Below are 22,062 nucleotides of genomic sequence, written 5' to 3' on the forward strand. Positions count from 1 at the left end.
CAAAGGCATCTCAAGGACCTTTGGGTGATTCCTGTGTACAGAGTAGAGCACTAGCTTAAGAGACTGGGCACTGTGGGAAGGAGAAAGGAAACAGGAAGCTGGAAAAGATCTCAGCTAGCAGATCTTGAGTAAGAGATTCTCAGAAATGTTTTACTTTATCCCACACAGTGTTAAATCTTACCAAATTAATATGTACACATATATGGACGTGTGTGTGTGTGTGTGTGTGTATGTGTGCACACGCGCGTGCGTATGCGCATTATCTCAGGTTTCTATTGCTGTGATAGCATGAGCAAAAGCAACTTGGAAGAGGAAAGGGTTTATTTGATCTCTTGAGTCACACGACATCTGAGAGAAATCAGAGCAGGAACCTGGAGGCAGGAACTGAAGCACAGAACTTGGAGAAAAACTGCCTACTGGCTTGCCCTTCATGGCTTGGTCCACCTGATTTTGTAGACAACTCAGGATCACCTCCCCTGAGATAGCACTGACCACGCCGTGGGGCAGCCTCTCCCATGTCAACCATTAATCAAGGGAGTATCTCACAGATTTGTCTATAGTTCAGTCTCATAAAGACATTTTCTCAGCTGAGATTTCCCTTTCCAAAAGGCAAAGCCAAACAGACCAAGAACCAAATTGAGATCTCCCCTTCCCAAATACGGCTGTTTGTGTCAACTTGACCAAAACCCAGCAGCACATGAATGTAATGGGCACACACATTAGCATTCTCTCATTGCTCTGTATGAAAAGGGCATGTCTACAGGGGAAGTCATCCACCCCTCAGCTGTCACTCACCAACAGTGAGCCAACGCCAACCTGATGATTATCCAAAATTTACACATTCACATCCATCTTTGAGTGATCAGATTTTCTGCTCCTGCTAGGTACCCCCCCCCCATATTGTTCTACCTTGCATTCTTATAACCTAGGCCTCAGTTCACATGATCAGCAGGCTTTAGTCACATTCATATGGTTTTCTCGTGTACATGTGCAGTGCATGTACATGTATATAGGCATGTGTATGTATGCCAGGGGTGATGTTGGGTGTCTTCATTGGTGATTATCCACCTTAAGTTTTGAGACAGAGTCTCTCATTAAAACCATACATCACTGATGAGATCAGACTAGCTGGCCAGGAAACCCTAGGAATTCTTCTTTCTCCACATCTCTATTGCTGGGATTGCAGATGCATGCCACGACGCTCAGCTTTGTATCTTGTGGGTAATAGGGCTTAGACTTGGCTAATGATGCTTGTATGGCAAGTACCTTGCTGGTTAAACCATCTCCTCAGCCTTTGGCTCAATAGTGTGTCTGTGTGTTTCCCTATTTCTCTAAAGTAACTGTGTTAATATAAAAATTTGATCCTCAAAAAATACGTTAAATATAATGAAAACTTCTATGATGTGAGGGAAAACGTATGCCAAATGAATTAAACTTCCAAAGGTTCCAAGACTGTAATTCAGTCATAATCCATAATGCTTCATTAATTCACAGAGTGACACTAGTCTGCTTTCAATGACAAATCAACACACATTAACAATCACATTAGTTTGTGTTGTATATGCTAATATGGACTCAGAGTTTTAAGATTAGTGTTAAAAGCATCTTTAAATATATTCTCAACGTCCTCTGTCATAAAAAGTTTAAATTGTGGTTTATTTGATGAGGAAAGAAGAAAGTTTTATAGGCCTTAATAATGAAAAAAGGAGACCATGAAACAGGGAGGCTCATAAAATTCCAGTTTTTAACTAGGAAAATCTCTATCTATAATGTCCTGGTGAAGAGAGAAGGAGTGAGATATGACAGGGTCATAATTGCATGGAATAAAATGGCCCAGTGATTCATGTCAGAGGAGTTACTATGGCGAGGCTGGTGGTCAGTAGCCTGGTCTCCAGGTACCTGGTGCTGCTCCGAGATGGCTCAAAGATGTTCAGATTGTCAGTAGTAATGAGATGCTTTCTGTTCGGCCTTTAGAACCCACCACACAATACCCCATGTATTTTTTGACATTGTCTCTCTGAGGCAACACTTTAAATAAAGAATGGACCATGTTTGAAAAACTGTTAACTTTCAAAATCTGTAGTGTTTTGGTACCCTTTACGGTTTTCTGTCTGGAGCCTGAACGCTTCCACATCCCCTCACTTGTAACCAAGAATAAGCCTGGTTTAAAAGCTTTGTTTTAGGAAAAATTTTCCCGTGTCTACATGCATTGAAACTTGCTCAAGCGCTTCAAAAAGAGTGAATTGTCAGCACTGGATTTGAGGGAAGAAAGACACGTAAATATGTTTCAAGCTTCTTTGAGACAGATCTTACAACTTCTGTAAAGGAAGTTAAAAACATAATTAAGACACAGCGTAAGCCTATTGGATGAATTAATACTCATGGATAGCCTACCATCAACCTCCTAAAGGTTGTTAGAGTATGTTGAGGCCTAAGCTTGAGTCCCTGTTCGGGTGCCAAAAATGTTGGGAACCGAGCAAAATGTTGAGGCCTGGGCTGCCCCACATTTGGCGGCCACTGTATCCCGGTCCAAGCTGCCGCTCCGGTCCACTGGTCAGGGTTCAGCAAGAGAGAGAGAGTGAGGACTGACTCGAAGAATGGAGACCAGAGAGAGTGTGTTTCAATCCCGTTTATTCTTCAGTCTCTCTTCCTCTAAGTGTCTCATTCTCTACCGTCTGCCTCTGCCTTTTATATGTCTCACTTCTAAGCCATGCCTTTTGGTCACACCTTTAATCATGCCCTTAGGTCTTGTCTCTAAATCTGATCTCTACACTTCTAAGTCACACTCTTAAATTACACACCTTTAATCTCACACACCTTTAATCTGACACACCTTTAATCTCATGCACCCAAGGTATCTAAACCAAGATTATCGGAGTGTGCTCAGCTGTTGTAGGCTATTGTAATCCAAGTCTCATGTCAGGGTATATGGCTCAAGATGGCTGCAAAGCTGATAGCTGCTTTCTGCTAAAAGTTGGTCTCCAACAAGAGTATATGCCTCAACCCACAGACACTGGGTATTCCTGGTGGTGGGTACTCTAATGCCTGCCTCTTGCCTCAGTTTCCAAAATATCTCCATTCTCACTGAAGAACCTGCAGATGTGCTAAGTAGCAGTGCAGAAGGAATCCAGTTGCCATGGTATTAGAGTTAGAATTAGCTGAATACAAGGCTGGAGATGGTCCAAATGTAAGGCTTTGGATTATCCCAAGGGTTCAGCTTTATCACAAAGTCATCAAGAGAATACACAGAAGGCAGAGGAGAACCAGACACAGGCTGCTCGAGAGGACTTGACCTTGGGGGTAGAGGAGGACTATACCCCAGTGACCGTGTCTAAAGCACATACTAAACCTTAATATAATATAATATAATAATATATATATATATTCTAGTATAATTAGTTATGCGAACGTAAAAATGAGTTTCCTTTTGACGTTTTTGTGTATATGTACAATGTACTTTGACTAATCCACCATTTAGCTTTTCTTACCCGTTCTGTTTCCCCCTGCTTTTACATCTTGTTTCTCCTTCCTTTTAAATATTTATTCTTCTCTCATACATTATCTCCTGACTCCAGTTTCCCATCCCCCCACTCCTCCCAGCACCTCCCAGCTCCCCTTTCTCCCAGATCTACCCCATCCCGTCAGAAAAGAGCAGACAGTCTTTTGAGAATTTCTTCAAATGTACTGTAGTCACATTCACTGCCCCTCCCCCCAGACCCTCCCCTTCTTCCTCACCCATGCAGCTTCCAGTCTGGTTTTTGTTTTGTTTTGTTTGATTTTTCCACCAGGTCTACTTAGTACAGCTCATTTACTGTTGAATACGTGGTCTTCTGTGAAAGCGTGCTCCAGAAGCCTCACCTTTAAGGAAAATTAAGTCTCCATCTCTCAGTACTGCTGACCTTACCTCCAACCTGAGTCATCTGCCAACTTTTCTGGTCAGGGCAGAATCCATGGTAGCCAGATTCTCTCTCCCATGATCCTCTCTCACAGACCACTAACAGGACCTATCCAACACAATCACTAAAACCTGCAGAGATGCATTTATGTGTACTAACAGATGTCTCTGTTTATTTCATATTCATCAACTATAGTCTACTGGGGCAAGAAGACTAGTACACATCTTCTAAGGTACTCAACCTCTCAAAAAATTAATGGAAATTTAATAGGACAATTTAATGAACACTTGGAAATTGGAGGGAAGATTGCAGCCATACAATCCACACCATTGAAATTTGAGTGGGTTTATAGTATTTCACACATAAAACTATCTGCAATAACACAGTGTTCAGGGAGATAAATAAGGGGAAAAGATGAAGACTGTGTGGATTATATAAAGGAGTAGCTCTGTGTTCTGAATCCAAATGTGTCGTTTCCACCAGGATGCCTAAGTAGAAGATGTTCATGCCTCCATTGAAAATTTGATTGGTGTTAAACACTATGTTAACTGAAAGACACATCCATTTTCACTCACTTAAGAATGCTTACAAGGCTCAGTAAAGCACCTACATGTTTTTGCATGACAAAAAGGAGTATGCATAGTTAATCACTCTGCACTGGGATAACGAGCATGGTATGCATTTTAGCATCTGTTATATTTATATTTCATTGTGGCCATTAATAGGTAATTTTCCATTGTGCTGTGTAGAAGACTCTTTTTTTTTTCCCCTATTGTTACACAGCGATTTGAAGTTAGACTTGTAGTTTTCTCTTGCAGCAAACCACTTAGGGCTATTTCCCAGGGAGTCCAGTCTTTGAGATAACCATTCCTTCTTCAGCTGCCATTTTCATTCAGTAAGAACGTCACAACTGCCAGCGTCAGAGGCCCTGGTGTTTTAATTCCATTTCTCCACACTTTCAGAGCTGGCTAGTAAGATGTCATGGAATGCCCATTAAGGGAAATGCACCCTGCCACGTTGCACACAGCAAGCTAAACAGCCTAGGTCTGAACTTCTGTGACAGATTACAAATGTGTTTTCCTCTGTGGAACAGTGAGACAGTTAAATGGTTTCTAAACAGAAGATATGTCATCTAAATTCAGTTCTCTTAGTGTCTCTACTTGATCAAACCCCTTAGCTGTTTCTCAGGGTGATTAATAACCCTCTTATTCTTTCGCTACAGAACATCATGAGAGTTTATATTAATTGTATTAGTTACAGCTGAGTTCCTTTGGAAGTCCAGAGCAGTGTCTAACCCACCTGACTGTGAACTCCTTGAAGGGTGAGTCACTGTATTTTGTACAGTTTCCCAGTCATTCAGCCACTGTGATATAGTAAGAACATCGCAGATCTGCATCAGCTCAAATTGAATTGAATTAACTTCATAAAAACTATCAAGAATTTCAACATGACAAACATCCTTAACTCTATTTAAATTTCGAAGCTTTGTGCAGGCATTGCATTCTGCCAGCAAGTATGTGACTCCAGGAGAAAGCCAATAACTCTTAAAGACCAGCTATAGTACTACATTCTGGTTAGACAAAACAAATGTTAAAATTCATGTTATAATTTACATTAAAATGTATTTGTAGTTAAAACTTTAGGGGTGTGTGTGTATGTGTGTGTGAGAGAGAGGGAGAAGAGAGAGAAAGAGAAAAGAGAAAAGAGAAAGAGAAAGAGAGAGAGAAACAGAGAGAGAGATACAGAGAGAGAGACAGAGAGAGAGAGACAGAGAGAGAGAGAGAGAGAGAGAGATTTACTGTTTCAAATCTAGAAAATTCTGAAACTTCTGGAGGCTTCTATAGCAGAAGGTATCATGACCATATAGGTAATAGACCATTAACAAGCTTATATAATTAAGGTCAGCAAAAAATTGATAATATAAGTAGAAGTTTCATGGCCCCTCAAGAGATCTCCTCAATGACTCTTGAGACTGGCACGAGCAACATAAGGAATTTATAGACCCACTGATGGCTGGAGCATGGATACATCTTGGTTAAAAACAAATTACAGTTCTCAGAGTACTTGCTTCCAGAGATGTCACAGAACCAACAGAGGGACAAAGGGAGACCATAAGAAGCACAGGATATCTCAATCAAAAAACCTACTGGGTTGCAGATTCCAGTATATTTAGTATGTCTCAGGATCCTATGTGGAAATAATTTTGAACACCATAATATAAAACCAGAGTGGAAAAATCCTGAGCATTCTGAAGACTCAAACTGGACCTGGATTTTGTGCTTAGTAGAGTTAGGCATGGACACATCCTAAGGTCCCACAATAGACATAGGCTATGTTTTAAAAAAATGAATGTAGTAAAATATACATAGCACAGGGTATGAATAGGAACATTTATTGTCTTTTTATTGATTTGTGAGCACACATGCACACACCTACACACATGCAGATACCACAGCATGCATATAGATCAGAGGACACTTTGAGGCAATCATCTCTTTCTATCATGTGGGTCCTGGCAATTGAACTCAGGTCATTAAGCTTGGTAGCACGTGTTCTAGTTAAGGCTATCTCTGACTCTTTTACAACAGTTCTATCACTGGCAGAGATCCCACTCATAAACTCTGTCACTGAGTCATAACCCAGGTAAATTCTCAGGCGATGGGGAGAATGGTCTTGGTAATTTTGGATGTAGGATGATCATCTTCCAGATAGGAATCATAAAAGTAAATCTAAACAACACAGAACACACGCGTGCGCACACACACATGCACACACACATGCAGACACACACACACACACATGCACACACTATGCTTAGGTAGCATTTACACAGAAGATGTAATTCTATATTCATGTATGTATATATAAAAAATTTGAGCTAATACTTGAGTTTTGGAATTATCTGTGACTTTAAAGTATTTCTAAACTCTAAATAAGTCCATTTAAAGGCTACTCTCAAATATTTTGATGACATTTTCACTTTCTATCACTTTGAATATTTTATCACTATTTGATAAGATTACTGAAATAAAATATTAGTATTTTAAAAGTGATAAGCAATTGCGTTGTCAAAACTGCCCAGGTAATTCGCACATCTCTGACTGATGCAAGGGTACAGGGTTTGCACGTTAGACCAGACAAAAGTCTTGGTCAGGTTTTCCTAAGGATCTTGATTTAAAATGAAGGGAGTAGGGTTCATTTCTTTGATGAGGAAAATTAAATGTCAACAATAATCCAGGGCATAAATTGTGGTAGATAAAATGGCCCTGCCCTTTGGGATCAGAAACCTGATATACATAGACACAAGAAAATGAATTCTACTGTCTGCTAAGATGATCTCTGTAGAAAGGCATGGGGAACTATGGGACCATTAAAATGGCTTAGTCTAAATTGGTGAGCAATCAGCTATAACTAAGGCACCCAGTGATAGAGACTTTTCTATCTAGACAGAGTTTCAAGTCTGTCTGCTCTGTGCTTGGCTAAGCCACACGACCACTCAGAAAACCCATCTCCTCCCTTCTTAAGGCACTTGGATTTCATCTGCCAAATGAATTTGTGGGCACTGGCTACAATAGTATTCTTCCTCTCCATTGTTCTTCTGATGACAGAGTTCTTCAGTGCCTAACAAAGTTCTTGATCCAGTATTTGTCACTTCATAAATAATGCACAGTGCATTATCTGAGTTGGAGGGACCAAGGTAATCAGTCACATAGCCACAGCCATACAGCATTTTATGAAAATGTATAGAATGTCCTTTCACCATAAGGAGATTATAATTCAGAGAGAATAAAACACATCACAGTGGGCATTATCAAATGAGACACACTCTAGTAAATTTTCAGAGGCTGCAGGTGTGCCCATGGAGAATTTTGCATTTTAAAGGCAGGAAGAAAATTCACTAAACAGAGGAGGAAGTGGACCTAGGAGCATATTGAGTGGAACCTGGAGTGGTAGGGTAATGATCTTGGAGAGAGCATGAGACTCCACAGAGGCTGACACTGAAACCAGGCAATGGGTATGGAGCATGAAGGCCCTGAAAGAAGATCACTTTAGCTCAGAAGTACAGAGCCGTTTTGAAGCCAGCTCTAGCACGCTCATTATAGACACTCTAGATGTTTAGAGGAAATTTAAGTGAATCTACCAGTTTTAAATGAACTAAAGCTCTGGGCAAAATCACTGTCAAATATTACTTTATATTTAAACATTGTTCTAAGTTATGTTCATTTTCTTTATTTTATTGATTTTTCTCAGTGGCTCAACCAGGGAAGGTAGAATTTCCCATGTTTCACAGAGAAAAGAAGCATATGTTAGGGTGTGAAGTGGCATATTCAGGGTCACGCAGCTAAAGAGCAGCCGACTCTGAATTGAGGAAAGACTCTGAAGTTTAAATCATTAATTAATCATTACAATTAAAATGGATCAAATGTTATTGACAGTGTTTCATATTTCCACACATATGGATTAAAAACTTTTATCATATAGCTTTGGCAAAGGTGAATAGAGATTTATGTTGAAGGGATTTTGTTTTGCTTTTGAGTTAAAAGTATATGCATGTTTGGAAGCCTACACAGCAGCTTTGGGAAGAATTAGGTGAATGACACTGTATTGTTCAAGTCTCATGATATCCTAACAGTAATATGGGTTAATTAGCTTATATACAATGAATCATTTTTTCCAGAAAACTAATTCCTTGCAGTATTTAAGGAGAAATATTTTTCTATCTAGGCTATAAAACCCAGCCAGGAATGCTTTCAGTCTCAGTGGTTTGGAGGCTGTATCAGGAAAAAAAAAATATGAGCTGGGCTTCAGCAGGGGACTTCATAGAGGCCTTGTTGGGGAAGAGGAAGAAGGGGGAGGAGGGAGAGGAGGATGGAGAAGGGGGAAGAGGAGGAGAGGGAAGAGTAGGGAGATGGGGAAGGAGAGAAGGAAGAGGAACAGGAGGAAGGTGAGGAGAGGAAAAGAAATGAGGGTGAGATTGAGATTTGTTACAGGGGCAGTGAGCATGTAGAAAGACATGGAAGTATTCTGTCCAGCAAACTTACAACACTGGAGTCATTGTGCTTGATGGTTAGCTGCTCTTAGAAGACCAGACTCGCCTGGGCATTTGGTGCTAAAAAGCTTTGGGGAAAAGGCTGTACAGGCGGATCAGGTCCAATCCCCTGGCCTCTCTGCATCATTATCTTAACTTCACAGCTTCTGCAGGCTTTCTTGGTATCCATAAAAAGAGAGCAATGGGCTAACGTGGTGGTATTTAAATTGTTTTTAAATAGGAGATGGACTTGATGATAAGGGACAAATGGTTTTCATACCAGTGACATGAAGTTCTGTGTGTACTCTCACATGCAGATATATGGACACATGTATTTCTTACTTGCCATAAACTGCCAATCTGTCACCCGGAATATGTCCAATCTGTTCAGTCCTGTGACCTTTTGCTATGGAACCGTCAGTGTTAGATTTGCAGGGAAACGGAAGGCAAGCTTTTATGGCATTTCAGTGGTTTTTTTTTTTTTTTTAGGGATCTGCAGTGATTAATGAAGCTTTATGGGAAACCAGAAACAAATACTTTCTGGATTCCCGGTTTTCTGTCTTTGAATGACCCATTAGGCTTCGGAGAGATGCCTGAAGGTTGGAAAGCCGCCTCTAAACCAACCCTTCTCTCTTAAACAAGCACCACATGGAAAATATGGCGCCGGTCACAGCATCAGTGCTCACAAGTGATTAAAGGCAGACTCTTCTCCCCTTCCCGTGGTTCCCCTCTCATGCTGCAATCTACTCTCCATGCCTTACTAAATTATTTGTTCAAAACGATTTGAGTAAACAGGACTGGACTCATTGTCAGCTAGAATAGTGCTCACAACTATAATTACACATCTGGAGCACCGACAGGGCTGTTATTAGACCCTACACATGTAAGTACTGGGTATTTAAAAATATTCAAAGCTCAGTGCGTTCAATACCTTGTGCTCCCTTCTGTTCTGCCTTAGTCTGTCTGTGCCAGTATAACAAGATGCCCGCATGATTTACAGGGACAGAAGTGCTATTTTTCAGCACTTAAATATTGGGACTCCAGCATTTGTTCAGGATCATAATATTCTAAGAGTAACATGTGTTAACTAGCTTATATATGGTGAATCATTTTTAAAATAGGCAAGAAATAAAGACTGACTTGACGCTAAGGGACAAAAGGTTCTCATACCAGTGACATGATTTTCTGTGTGTACTCTCATGTGGACATATGGACACATCTATTTCTTTCTTACTATAAATTGCCAATCTGTCACCTAGCAAAAGTCCAATCTGTTTAATTCTGTGACCTTTTGCTATGGAAACATCAGTATTAGGTTTGCAGAGAAATGGGTCACTGGTAGGCACCAATCTTCCCTACTCTTGGTGGCTTTGTCTTCCAGGACCAAGGCTCTGCCTTATGGTTACTTGTTTCTGAAAGCCTCTGCTTGTTAATACTATCATACAGATGACTATACATCAACTACAGTCTAAATACCTGTCCTGATATTTACAGGTAAGCATAGTCTTCACACGTCATCCAAGAAACTACTCTTTTTTAAAAGATGGAAGCCATTACAGAAACCTATGAAACAATGATACTAGTAAACATCCTGACATAGACAGAGGAAGGCTCACAAGGCCTCAGCCCTACACAGAGAACTAAAGGCCACCAAGGAAAGCCAAGAGTTGGAGTAGTCTTTGCAGGGAAAGGCACAGCCATTGGTTATCCAGTACCAGATCATCAGCCTTGAAAGCATATACACAAGTGGTAGTGTACAGACTAAGGTTTTATTTATAGATTTAGGAATACACACACACACACACACACACACACACAGAGAGAGAGAGAGAGAGAGAGAGAGAGAGAGAGAGAGAGAGAGAGAGACAGAGACAGAGAGAGACAGAGAGAGACAGAGAGAGACAGAGAGAGACAGAGAGATAGAGAGACAGTCAGACAGACAAACAGACACACAGAGAGATGGAGAGATAGAGAGAAACAGAGACAGAGACAGACAGACAGACAGAAATATAGACAAAGACCGACATGGAACATATATATAACAGCTACAAAAATAAAAAAAGAAAAAAGAAAAAACTGGCCATTAATTTAAAAAAGAAAGGGGGTCAGATGAGAGTTTGGAGGATGGAATGGCATTAAGTTTGGTTGAGGGACAAGTAGGTTATTTCCAGGTTTTGGCTATTATGAATAAAGCTCCTGAACTATGCTGAACTATAGCCAAGCAAGTGTCCTTGTGGTAAGTTGGAGAGTCTTTTGAGTTATACTTCCAGGAGTGGTATAGCTGGGTTTTGAGGTAGATCTAGTCTCAATTAATCTGAGGGGATGGGTAACTGCCATATTGATTCCCATTAGCAACGGAGTGCAAACTTGTGTAGCTCCACATTCCTACAGCATGAGCTGTCAACTGAGTTTTTGATCTTAGCCATTCTGACAGTTGTAAGAAGGAATCCCAAGGTTGTTTTGATTTGTATTTCCCTGGTGGCTAAGGATATGAAACATTTCTTTAAGAGCTTCTCAGCCATTTGGGGTTCCTCTGTTGAGAATTCTGTTTAGATCTGCACCCCATTTTAAAATTACATTATTTGGTTTGTTGATATCTAGTTTCTTCAGTTCTTTATATAGTTTGGATATCAGCCCTCTGTCAGATATAGGGATTATGAAGATCTTTTCCCATTCTGTAGGCTGCCATTTTGTTATATTGATGGTGTTCTTTGTCTTATAGAAGCTTTTCAGTTTCATGAGGTTCCATTTATTAATGGTTGACCTTATTAAAATATTTTAAAAAGTCCATTAAAACAGAATTATATCTTAAAATAAACATTGACCCTTTATCCAATTGATTGTGACGTATAGCACTTCTATACTTCTACATGGTTCTCATTTAAAGAAAGGTAAATAATGAGGGATAACTATGAAAGAACAGTGATGGGTATGGGCATGATTGAAGATTTATCTACAGGTAAATTCATAAATATGTGTCAATACATAAAGTGATTTGTAAACATGTGCAGCAGGTTTTTAATTTTAACCTTGTCCCGTCTAACGTTTAATTCTTCAACAAATCATAAAAGTGGAATAAGGTCAAACCTATAGACAAAGAAATCGATGTGGCCAGTGAGCTGACTCATGGGAGCAGGGCACCAGTGTTCCACCAAACCTGTAGAAAGTTTGTCTGCTTTCGACCTGTGCATTATGACATGCACATGACAGAATGTGCGCGCACATGTGCACACAAGATAAATAAAAAACAAATTTTAAATAAGAAGTTCAAAGGTATTGTTAATATGTTGGATTGTATAATTTTAGACCAAATCATAATGTGTATTTTATCAGAAATATAGTTTAAATGTTGTCCTTTATTATACACACACACACACACACAGAAAGAGAGAGCAAGAGAGAGAGGTGGTAGAAATAGAACATTAAAATTAAAAAAAAAAAAAAATAGTCCCTGTCCCTTGTAAATTTGCTATCACAGCAAGAACCTAAGAAAACCAAGGAGGAGAATAAAGCAAGCAATGAGAAATGTAAATATTGAGAACGATGGAGGGGATTAAAGGAACAATTTAAATATTTTAATGAAATTATGTAAATATGTTTGTAAACACAGATATAAACATCCTTAGAAGTCAGCATCATACCGAGTGGGGAAGCATTAGAATTCTCTGCACGCTTCCTCTCCAGTGATAAAGACGAAGGAAGGTTTCTATCGGTTAAAGCTGGCCCCACATAGCAGCAGCCAGTGCAGCTAGTTATGCAACAGCCACCAGTGCCTCGAGTTGTACAACGGCAGGCAGTGCCCCTAGTTTAAGGGAAAGGGGGCATATGGATAAAATGGTGGTGAAATGGTTGGGAAATTTGGTAGAGCCAGCTTTGGCCTAGCTTCACTATCTCGGGAACACGAAGGTAGACTTGGCTGGCAGAGAGAGCCGGGCCTCTGGTCTGAATGTTCACCTGGGGAACTGGCCCCAGCCACACCATCACAGGCAGGACAGACAGAAGCACAGAGAATAATACCCCACCACTGGCTCTCAGCAGCTGCAATAGCCAAGTGTTGGAATTACAGCTAACACCTGTCTCCCGAAACCGTGGCTAAATCGATTTTTCATTACAAAGAAATAAAAGTTGAACGGATTAGGACAGCGAATTAGAGTACAGCTAAATGCGTGCATAACAGTCTGAAGGGTAGTAAAGATGGTGTCGCCTATGGGTTGGGAAAAAGATAAACTACTCCATAGATACCTGGACGATTAGCTTACATTTAGGGAAAAATAAAGTTGGATCACAACGTTCTTCTTCATATCAAAGGAATAAACAGGCGAACCAAGTGTATGAAGGTATACAGTAAGCAAAAACTGCTGGCAAGTGTATGAAGGTATACAGTAAGCAAAAACTGCTGGCAGCAAGTTGGTAAATGAAGTGGTTAATTACCTCCAAGGGGGTTCAGTGTCTGTGTCAGTTGAGGAAAATCCGTTGTATGGCATTTTACCTAGGGAACCTGTGAGCCAAAGGAGTTGTTCGCAAGGACTGGCTTGGCAGGGCTCTCTATTCTGGAAAGTTTGGCCAGTATCACCACAGCCCAGTTCTCAGAAGCACCTGGAGAACCTATCTGCTCTTCTTCCAGGCAGTTTTCCACAATCAATCAGACATCCTTTCTTTTTAAAAATATAACAGGCATGATGAAGAAACAGCTCAGTGTTCCTTGAGTAAACCATGCAACCACTGAGACTGACACACACACACACACACACACACACTTCTCTGAAAGAATACTTAGTACTTCCCTCCCTTTACAAAAGGCTCCAGGCCCCAAGTTTGGAGAGTAGGAGAGAGAATCGATTTTCCATGTCTTTATCCCTATGGGCATGTTTCAGTTCCTGACCATGTGGACATTGTCATATTTTAAAAACACGGCTTCTCAAACAAATGTTGCTGGCCTCTCTGCCCCGAGGTTGCAGGCCTGGCCTACGATTGTGCAGAGGTTTGCAAAACAGCTCAGATGAACTGGTCGAACAAAACCAGGAACCAAATATAGCATGACACCATTTGCAGTCATGCTGGATAACAAGGATGGCAGCCTTGGATGGGGTGCAAGCTGGATGAGGTATAAGCTAGGCAGGGAGTAGGCTGGGCAGGGAGTAACTGGAGTGAGAATCACAGTTGTCTTCATGGAGACTCTGTGGTAGGCATATCGACTATGTGCTCAAGGGCTCTGGCTGCACGGGGAGGCTGTTAACAGAGTTGCTGAAGGAACAGAAAGTTGGGCACAGAGGCTCTCCACAGCAGGCTGTGGGACAGACAATGAGCTCTCAGATCCTGAAAGCTGTTTCAAACCAAGTGTGTTTGGGCAAAGAGGGAAAAATAAAAAGATGTAGATCAAACTCCCAGCCTAACGGGTTAATACAACCCTTGCTACACTCACCGCGAATTAGAGTTCCAGGCTATTCTGAGGCACAAAATGAATAGTTCTCCAGAATAAACCAGACTACAAGGCAGGCACCCAGCTTCTACCAAGCGAGCCTCCTTCCAGGACACACTGGTGCATTCTTAGTCAAGACCAAAGGCCATGTGAACACGTCATCACCTTTCCATTAGGCTTTACAGCTTCACTGCTTTCTAAAGTTAGCCGGCTTCCAGGGACACCTAAGGATTGTCTTCTTAGAAGTCAGATTTCTGCTAACAGGTCCCAAGCAGTTGTACACAGCAGCAAATGTAGGCCTCACCTTGGGGCAAAGGTGACAGGACAGCTTCACTCTGACCTTTCCATCATGGAACAGAGAGACCTAAAAGTAAATGGCTTGCACCCCAGAGTTTGCTGACCTCACTTGCAGTCATTGAGCTAGTCTAAACGATACAAATGTGCACCATGCGTCAAAGCCAGCAATGTGGATTCCAGAAACCAGGCAAACTCTTCCCAGCACAAAGGAGGAAGAAAGCAGAGAGGGTAAGGATTAGCCTGTGTTTTCTGTTTGTTTGTTTAAATAAAATCACTAACAATGAGAGAATAAAGAATAATTGCTGGCATGTTACATAGATGGTTATTGTATCATTAGGAAGGGTTGTTTTTTTTTTTTTTTTTCGTACCAAAAAAGTTACCTTGGCAATTTAGATTTAAATACTTGAGTATAGGAGAGGTTTTCAACCTGTGGGTTGTAACTCTTTCAGAGCTCCAATGACCCTTTTACAGGGGTCACCCAAGACCATTTGGAAAGCACAGATGTCCACGTGATGGTTCATCACAGCAGCAAAAATTACAGTTAGGAAGTAGCAACAAAAATTGTTTCCTGGTTGGTGATCAGCACAACATGAGGAACTGTATTAAAGGGCTATTGAGTTCAGAAATAAACGTTTTCCTAAAACTTACTATTTACTGGCTGTCACACAAGGGGGTGCTCTCTAGTTCACTACAATTACCAGGAAAAAAAATTTACATCAAAATTTAAAATTAAATGGCCGAGTCATCAAAGGTTAAGTATATGTGTGAGCTGCCTTGCCATCATCGTGGCGAAGCCCAAATAAAACTAGAGAAAACCATTCTCCAGGAAGAAAAACTGGCTTCAGCTCAGTTTGAGGTTTCACTCTGATTGGCTGACCCTATTTTTTTTTTTTTTTTATGGTAACACAATTTGTCATGTCAGAAGCATGTGACAGACAGAGACTGTTTAGTTCCTGGTGACAAGGATGAAATAATAGTGGCAAGAAGGAACCAGGGTTCCATCATCATCTTCAAGGACAGACCCCAATACCTAACTTCCTTCCACTAGACCTGTCTGCCTAAGGGTTATACCTCTGACAAGCAACAAGGAGAGGGCCGTACTTTTAACAGATAGGTTTTCTTAGTTAGGGTTTCTATTGCTGTGATGAAACACCATGGCCAAAATCAAGCTGGGGAGAAAAGGGTTTATTTGGCTTACACTTCCACAACAGTGCTCACCTTTAGAGGAAGTCAGGACAGGAACTCAAGTAGGACAGGAACCTGGAGGCAGGAGCTGATGCAGAGGCCATGGAGCGGTGCTGCTCACTGACTGGCTCATTGCCTTAGTTAGGGTTTTACTGCTGTGAACAGACACCATGACCAAGGCAAGTCTTATAAGGACAATATTTAACTGGAGCTGCCTTACAGGTTCTGAGGTTCAATCCATTATTGTCCAGGCAAGAGCATGGCAGCGTCCAGGCAGGCATGCTGCAGGCAGAGCTGAGAATTCAACATCTTTATCTGAAGGCTGCTAGTGGAAGACTGACCTTCAGGCAGGTATGGTGAGGATCTTAAACCCATGCCCATAGTGACACACAAGGCCATACCTCCTAATAATGTGACTCCCTGGGCTAAGCATGTACAAACCATCACACTCACCATGGCTTGCTCAGCCTGCTTTCTTATAGAACCCAAGACCACCATCCCAGGGATGATACACCACTCCCAATAAACTTGGCCTTCCTCTATCAGTCACTAATTACAAAAATGCCCTACAGCTGGATCTTATGGAGTCATTTTCTCAATTGAGGTTTCCTCCTTTCAGATTATTCTTGCTTGTGTCAAACTGACATAAAACTAGCCAGGGCACAGGCCTTTGGGCAATACTTAGTATCCAAACTGCAGCATTCCACTTGTATAAACTTAGGTGTTAAATTCCTCAAGACAGAATAAAGACTGGTGGTGGCCAAGGACTAAGCCAAGGCCAAGTAGGGGAGATGTTGTGTCTTATGGATTTAGGAACATCAGAACATCTCTGGAGATGAACGAGGACAAGACATGACAAACTGTAGGCTTATGGAACCCTACTGAAAGTCACATTTTCAAATGATCATGGTCATAAGTTTTATTAGACACTGGGACACTGGGACACAGAGTGGAATTTTCAGACACAGCTTGTGAATTCAGGATTCCATCGAAGGCACAGAGGGCACAGAGGCTGGCCGTGGAGAAAGGAGCATTGGCGGAATGGTAGTGAGAAGTGAACATGGTCCATGCTGTGACTCCCTGTTTTAAAGACAGCTGTCTGGACAGAGAGCTGGGATGTCTGGAAGGAACCATGAGGATAAAAAAAAAATGCATACTATTTATTATAATTTAAAGTAAAATTGAAGTCAATAACACAAATTTTATAGTGAATAGACTTTAGAACTGACTGTTCTCCAGTCTGCTTAGCATTTAATTGTTCCCTGAAGTCGGGGCTATGCCTGAGACCAAGACAACAGCAGCGTCAGGAAGGCATGGGATGGTTATTATAGACATTGCCAATTCTGTCTAACAGTGGGCACAACGGTGATAGACGGTTCATATAAAAGCTGGTCTTATGTTAATCATCGGAATGAACACGGAAAGAAACAAACTGGCATTTAAAAACCACAATTATAGCACCTGGGAAATACAGATAACTTGTTAATAGCACCTGAGAAATGTAAAATATAACTTCAGGCAAATGCCTCCCCCTTTGCAGGTGTTCTCTGATAAGAGAAGCGTCCTCCTTAGAGCCTCAAAGGCAAACTAAGTAGGAATACGGCTTTCCCCAAATTGAGACTGAGTGGGCAATGCAGGCAACTTCACAGCTTTCTATCACTTATGTGCACAAGAGCACACACTCAGTGGTCCTACTATGTACCAATGAGAACATCAAACTGTTGCCTGTGTTAAAGTATGATGGCAGTGCAGGGCATATGTGTAAGCCTCGCTTGAGCAGATGCAAAGTAGAAATAACAGGGCTAAGGGCAGACAGAGAGGAGGATGTTACCTGGGATGCTGAAGGCCATATAAGGAATAAACAGAGATGGACAGTGTCGCGTAAATATGTGAGTCCAACTGTACCTCTCAGTTCCGTAGCCCATGACCAGTCAGTGTCCTCATCCAGCCACACAGTCAGGCCTCTTCTCTGTTCTCATCTCACTATCATGGCCAGGTGGAGGAGATATTGGTACAGACACTGACCAAGGGAGGAGTAGGGTTGTTGGAATGTAGGACACGAACACAGTCCACGCTGCTGGACTCAGTGTTGGAAGGACAGCTGTCTGGGCAGAGAGCTGGGATGTCTGGGAGGAACTGGGAGGAAACTAAATGGCCCCTAACCTTCTGATCCTTTCTCAAGCTCCCATCTCTTCAGTGAACCCGCCGCTCCTCAAGAGTTTCTCAAGCAGATGAGGAGATGGAGCACAAGGTGTCAGTCTGCTGTGCGTGTGGTTCCTGTATTAGTCACTGAGGAGATGGCGGATCCTGAACAGGGCCCTTACCTGAGATGGGTTCTCATGTCCTCATTTTATACAGTCAATGAAACAGACACATACTATTACCGTGAAGGTTAAATAAGATGAGCCGTGTCACACATGGAACACACAGTAGAGCCCAGATGAGTTACATTTGTTATTAGCATAATCACTGGTATGCTAATTATAACGATAGAGAGAGAGACTACAGACATAATAAACCAGTTTAGAAATCCACAGAGAATACTGTAGGTAGACAGCCGATTCCGCATTGATACAGCAAACAGATTGGGAATATTTTGTCTTCTGATTGTTTTTGTTCTTGTGTATGTGTTTCAAGATTCAGTAATTCTATATTTTCTCTGTAGGCTTGTGTGTACACGTATCTGTGCACATGTGTGTTTGGCATGTGTGTGTATCTGTGTTGTATGTATGCATATGTGAGTGGTTTGTGTTGTGTATGTATGGGGTTTGTGTGTTTTGTGCGTGTATGTGTATATGTATTATGTGTGCGTATGTGGTGTGTATGTGTTGTGTGTGGTATGTGTGTATGTACTTGTATATGTGTGTGTGAGAGAAAGAAAGAGACCAAGACAGAGAGACAGACACTAAGCCTTGGAGCTATTGTTTTCTATGCCACACTCTTTATGGTTCTGCTGATAGAGTTATAATTCAGGACAGTAGGGCCTCTCGCCTCCACTACCATTATTTCACTTCTATGAAAACGGAATATTCTAGCTCCACAAGACCGTTTATAGATCATCTGGTGAACGTTCCCTCGTTTAATAAATGAAGCAATTGAGATCTGCGAAACTGCCTTTTAAAATATTGTATTATTCCCCTAAAGTTCTATTGATTCAATAAAAATAAAACCATCTCATTTGTTTAATTTGGTTACCTTTAAGTGTGTTAACTTAATCACTTCAGCCAGTTTTGCTGAGGAAATGCCTCTACTGTGTAATGTCTCTGCTCTCCATCCGTTCTCTCAGAATGACTGTTTTGAGCAAATGCCTGGGAGTGTATGTGGCACGCTGACTTTGTAATGGTCCACTTACACCACTTACAATGGTCCACAAAAGTAGATCTGAGTTTGTATCTACACAACTCCTCATCCTCCATCATGAGGCCTTGTTGATGGTAGCTGGTACAGACCAGGCAACTCTGGTCCTGTCTCCTCCAGCTTCAAAACACATACTGAAGTTGCCAATAATCTTTTCCTCCAGAATATTAAGATCACGTGCCAAACACAAAATGTCCCATATTTTCATTTCTCCTTTTTCTTTTTCCTGCAGCAGATCTGTTCAGGGAGTCTATTTGTCCTCTCGACTCCTGTGCGTGGCAGTAACAGTGGTCTCAGGCAGCAGGGTGTGCTTTGCTCCACAAGTTCCAGACTGTGTCATCTCACCATATGTTGCCAGGCTGTTCTTTGCGTCAAATGCAGCTTGACCAATTCCCTTCAGAAAACAATTTGAATCAGCAGAGTGACTTCAGAGCTGAGCATCTACTCTGTACTTGACAATCAATGCAGAGTTTAACTGATGAATTTTCCAGCACAGGGGAAAAGATGCCATAGGCCAAAATATAAGTAAAATCATCAGCTCACTGAAGTGGCATAATGGTTGCTTTTCTGCAAATGGCGGTAAGGGTATCATTGAAAATAGCGCTCCTCTGGGAGATGCCATAGTAGAAGAGATAATTTTCTGGACCAATGAATTAGTTAGACTTGCTCTTTTTCTAATAGGTACATTACTTTGTCATTTGTTTAGATCATTGAATTTAATTTATTGGTGATTTTTTATTATAATTTTGTTCCACCTGTTAGTATATACATCTACACACACACATACACACACACATAGAGTGAGTGTGTTTGTGTGTGTGTGTATGAGAGAAAGAGAAAGAGAGAGAGAAAACAAATTACTTAAAAGAAACCTGTTTCTGTGTCTTCCAATAAAGTCCATCTTGCCTATTCTGTAATTTTTGATTCCTTACCAAGTTGCCTTCTGGTTTGGATTTTCCCCACAGGTTAAAAAAAAAATATTCTGAAAAGACTAAAAATGCAGAAGCATCTTAAACCCCTACCTAGCTTATAAAAGTATAGAAATAAATTTGAGCTCCAGAAAATTGACAGCTATAATAAAATGATGAAAATCTGAGGTATGTTCCCAAGACTACTCTATGGTTTAAGGGTACGTAAGGCTGAAGTATAAGAGTCATGCGTATGAGTCTCATCCTTCAGAATTATCCTACAGTCTAAGAATGCATGTAATCTATATGTGGGAAATAGTCTCTTATTATAAAACCAAATCCTTCCATGCAAAAGAGATCTGTGGAGAGATGATTATCATGAAAACTAATGAATGTTTCTATTGACACTATTCCGAAAATAACTAAAGTGGCAACAATCTTAGTCCGTATGTTCCTCCCAACATGGGAAACAATATTTTGTTTTATGAAAGTTGTGATTTCCTTGAAGGGGTTAGCAATCAGAGGATCAAAGTTAAAATTATTTATTTACCTTGCTCATGTGTTCACGTGTCTGTGTGAATTATGTGTGCAAGTGCTGGCATTGAGGCCAGAAGATTGCACTGTATCCTTCAGGCCTAGAGCTGCAGGTGTTTGTGTGAGGCCTGGCTTATTATGTGGATGCTGAGTTCCAAATTCTGGTTATCATGATTGAGCAACAAATGCTCTCTGCCCCAAGGACAATTAGAAAAATAAAATGAAAACTTATATAGTCAGAAATAACTAATTGCACTCTATCATCAGACATAAACAGATATATCACCCATAAATACCCAATCAGATACACACACATATACACACATACATACACACACTACACTACACACACACACACACCACATCAATTCACCCCAATAAGGGAGCCTTTAAAGGACTAAAGTAATGATTGCATCGGAGTCCAACGTTGTGAACGTTGTGAATGTCCCTGTAGTGGGTTTTCTTAACAGGAGTCTGGGTGAGGGGTTTTACTTGCAGAGAGCAGAATGATGCAAAACCAGCTGCATCACTGAAAAGCTCACTCTAGGATGGGCACTGAGTCAGGAAAACTGCAACCCGCTGCTCTCTGCACAGCTTGCCAATGCCTCCACAGTCCGAGACTCTCTCTACTCTTCAGAAGGGCTTGTCAAACTCTGCTTCCCACACTGTCTGTCTGTCTGTCTACTTCTTTGCATGCTACTGAGGAGAGGCCCTCAATAATTCTCTAAGTTTTTGTTCTGCCAGATGTGTGACTGTTTGTTCTTACTTCCAGGGGCCCATAAACTTTCTTCTCCCTTCTGGAGGGAGTGTTTCAACTCTAAGAAAACTGCCATCTAACACCTGAGATTGACTGATAGCTCAGGCCAGATAGTAGGTTCTCAGTAGTAGGTAATGGTTGTAACCACTGTGGTTTTAGAGACATACATTTAAATACATTTGGTAGTATTTTCTGTATTTATATATTTTTTTAATTTTTTTCTTTGCTTTCATTAAAAGTTAACAGTGGGACAACTTATTTTTCAAAGGAGAGGAACATACTTGTGGTTCTGTTTCTGGGCTACAGAAAGAAAACATTGGTATACAAGGTGTCTCTTGATGTAGAGGAATATGGTGAGGAGACCTCAACATGTGTAGAAGCTTGCAGGCTTGGAACATGCAGTTGGAACACACAGCTGGTTCCCCACCAGGGTTGACCTTTTCTTTGGGGATACTTGGGACTTTCTTCACCTTAAGGGGAATTAGTTTTGTTAGAACCCTGCTTCGTTTCTACCTTAACCTGTAACTCCAGGTCTAACATCCTTTGGCAATGAGATTACTCAGCTTCTTTGGTTGGAAGTTTTTCTCAATCCCATCAGGTAGCAAAATTATCTTAGTATCCACAGAGAGTAAAATTGTATCAAGATCCACTACATGACCACTAAGGGTACATTTTTGCCT

The 22,062-nt window shown here is 41.1% G+C and overlaps 1 protein-coding gene across 3 annotated transcripts in view; it reads left to right on the forward strand.

Moving 5' to 3' along the window:
- Tmem117 (transmembrane protein 117) overlaps positions 1–22,062 on the forward strand; it is a 467,221-nt gene that overhangs the window by 402,710 nt on the left and 42,449 nt on the right. The window contains exon 7 of one of the 3 annotated variants that reach the window (XM_076911951.1): positions 9,415–10,772. The exons of the other annotated variants lie outside the window; for them this stretch is intronic. Within the exon in view, the coding sequence (XP_076768066.1) occupies positions 9,415–9,495 (81 nt within the window). The 3' untranslated portion in view covers positions 9,496–10,772. Of the gene's footprint in view, positions 1–9,414; positions 10,773–22,062 lie in introns of those variants that run through there. 3 annotated transcript variants of the gene reach the window in all.

The sequence above is a fragment of the Arvicanthis niloticus genome, chromosome 13 (assembly GCF_011762505.2).
Source record: "Arvicanthis niloticus isolate mArvNil1 chromosome 13, mArvNil1.pat.X, whole genome shotgun sequence".
Taxonomy (NCBI): Eukaryota; Metazoa; Chordata; class Mammalia; order Rodentia; family Muridae; genus Arvicanthis; species Arvicanthis niloticus.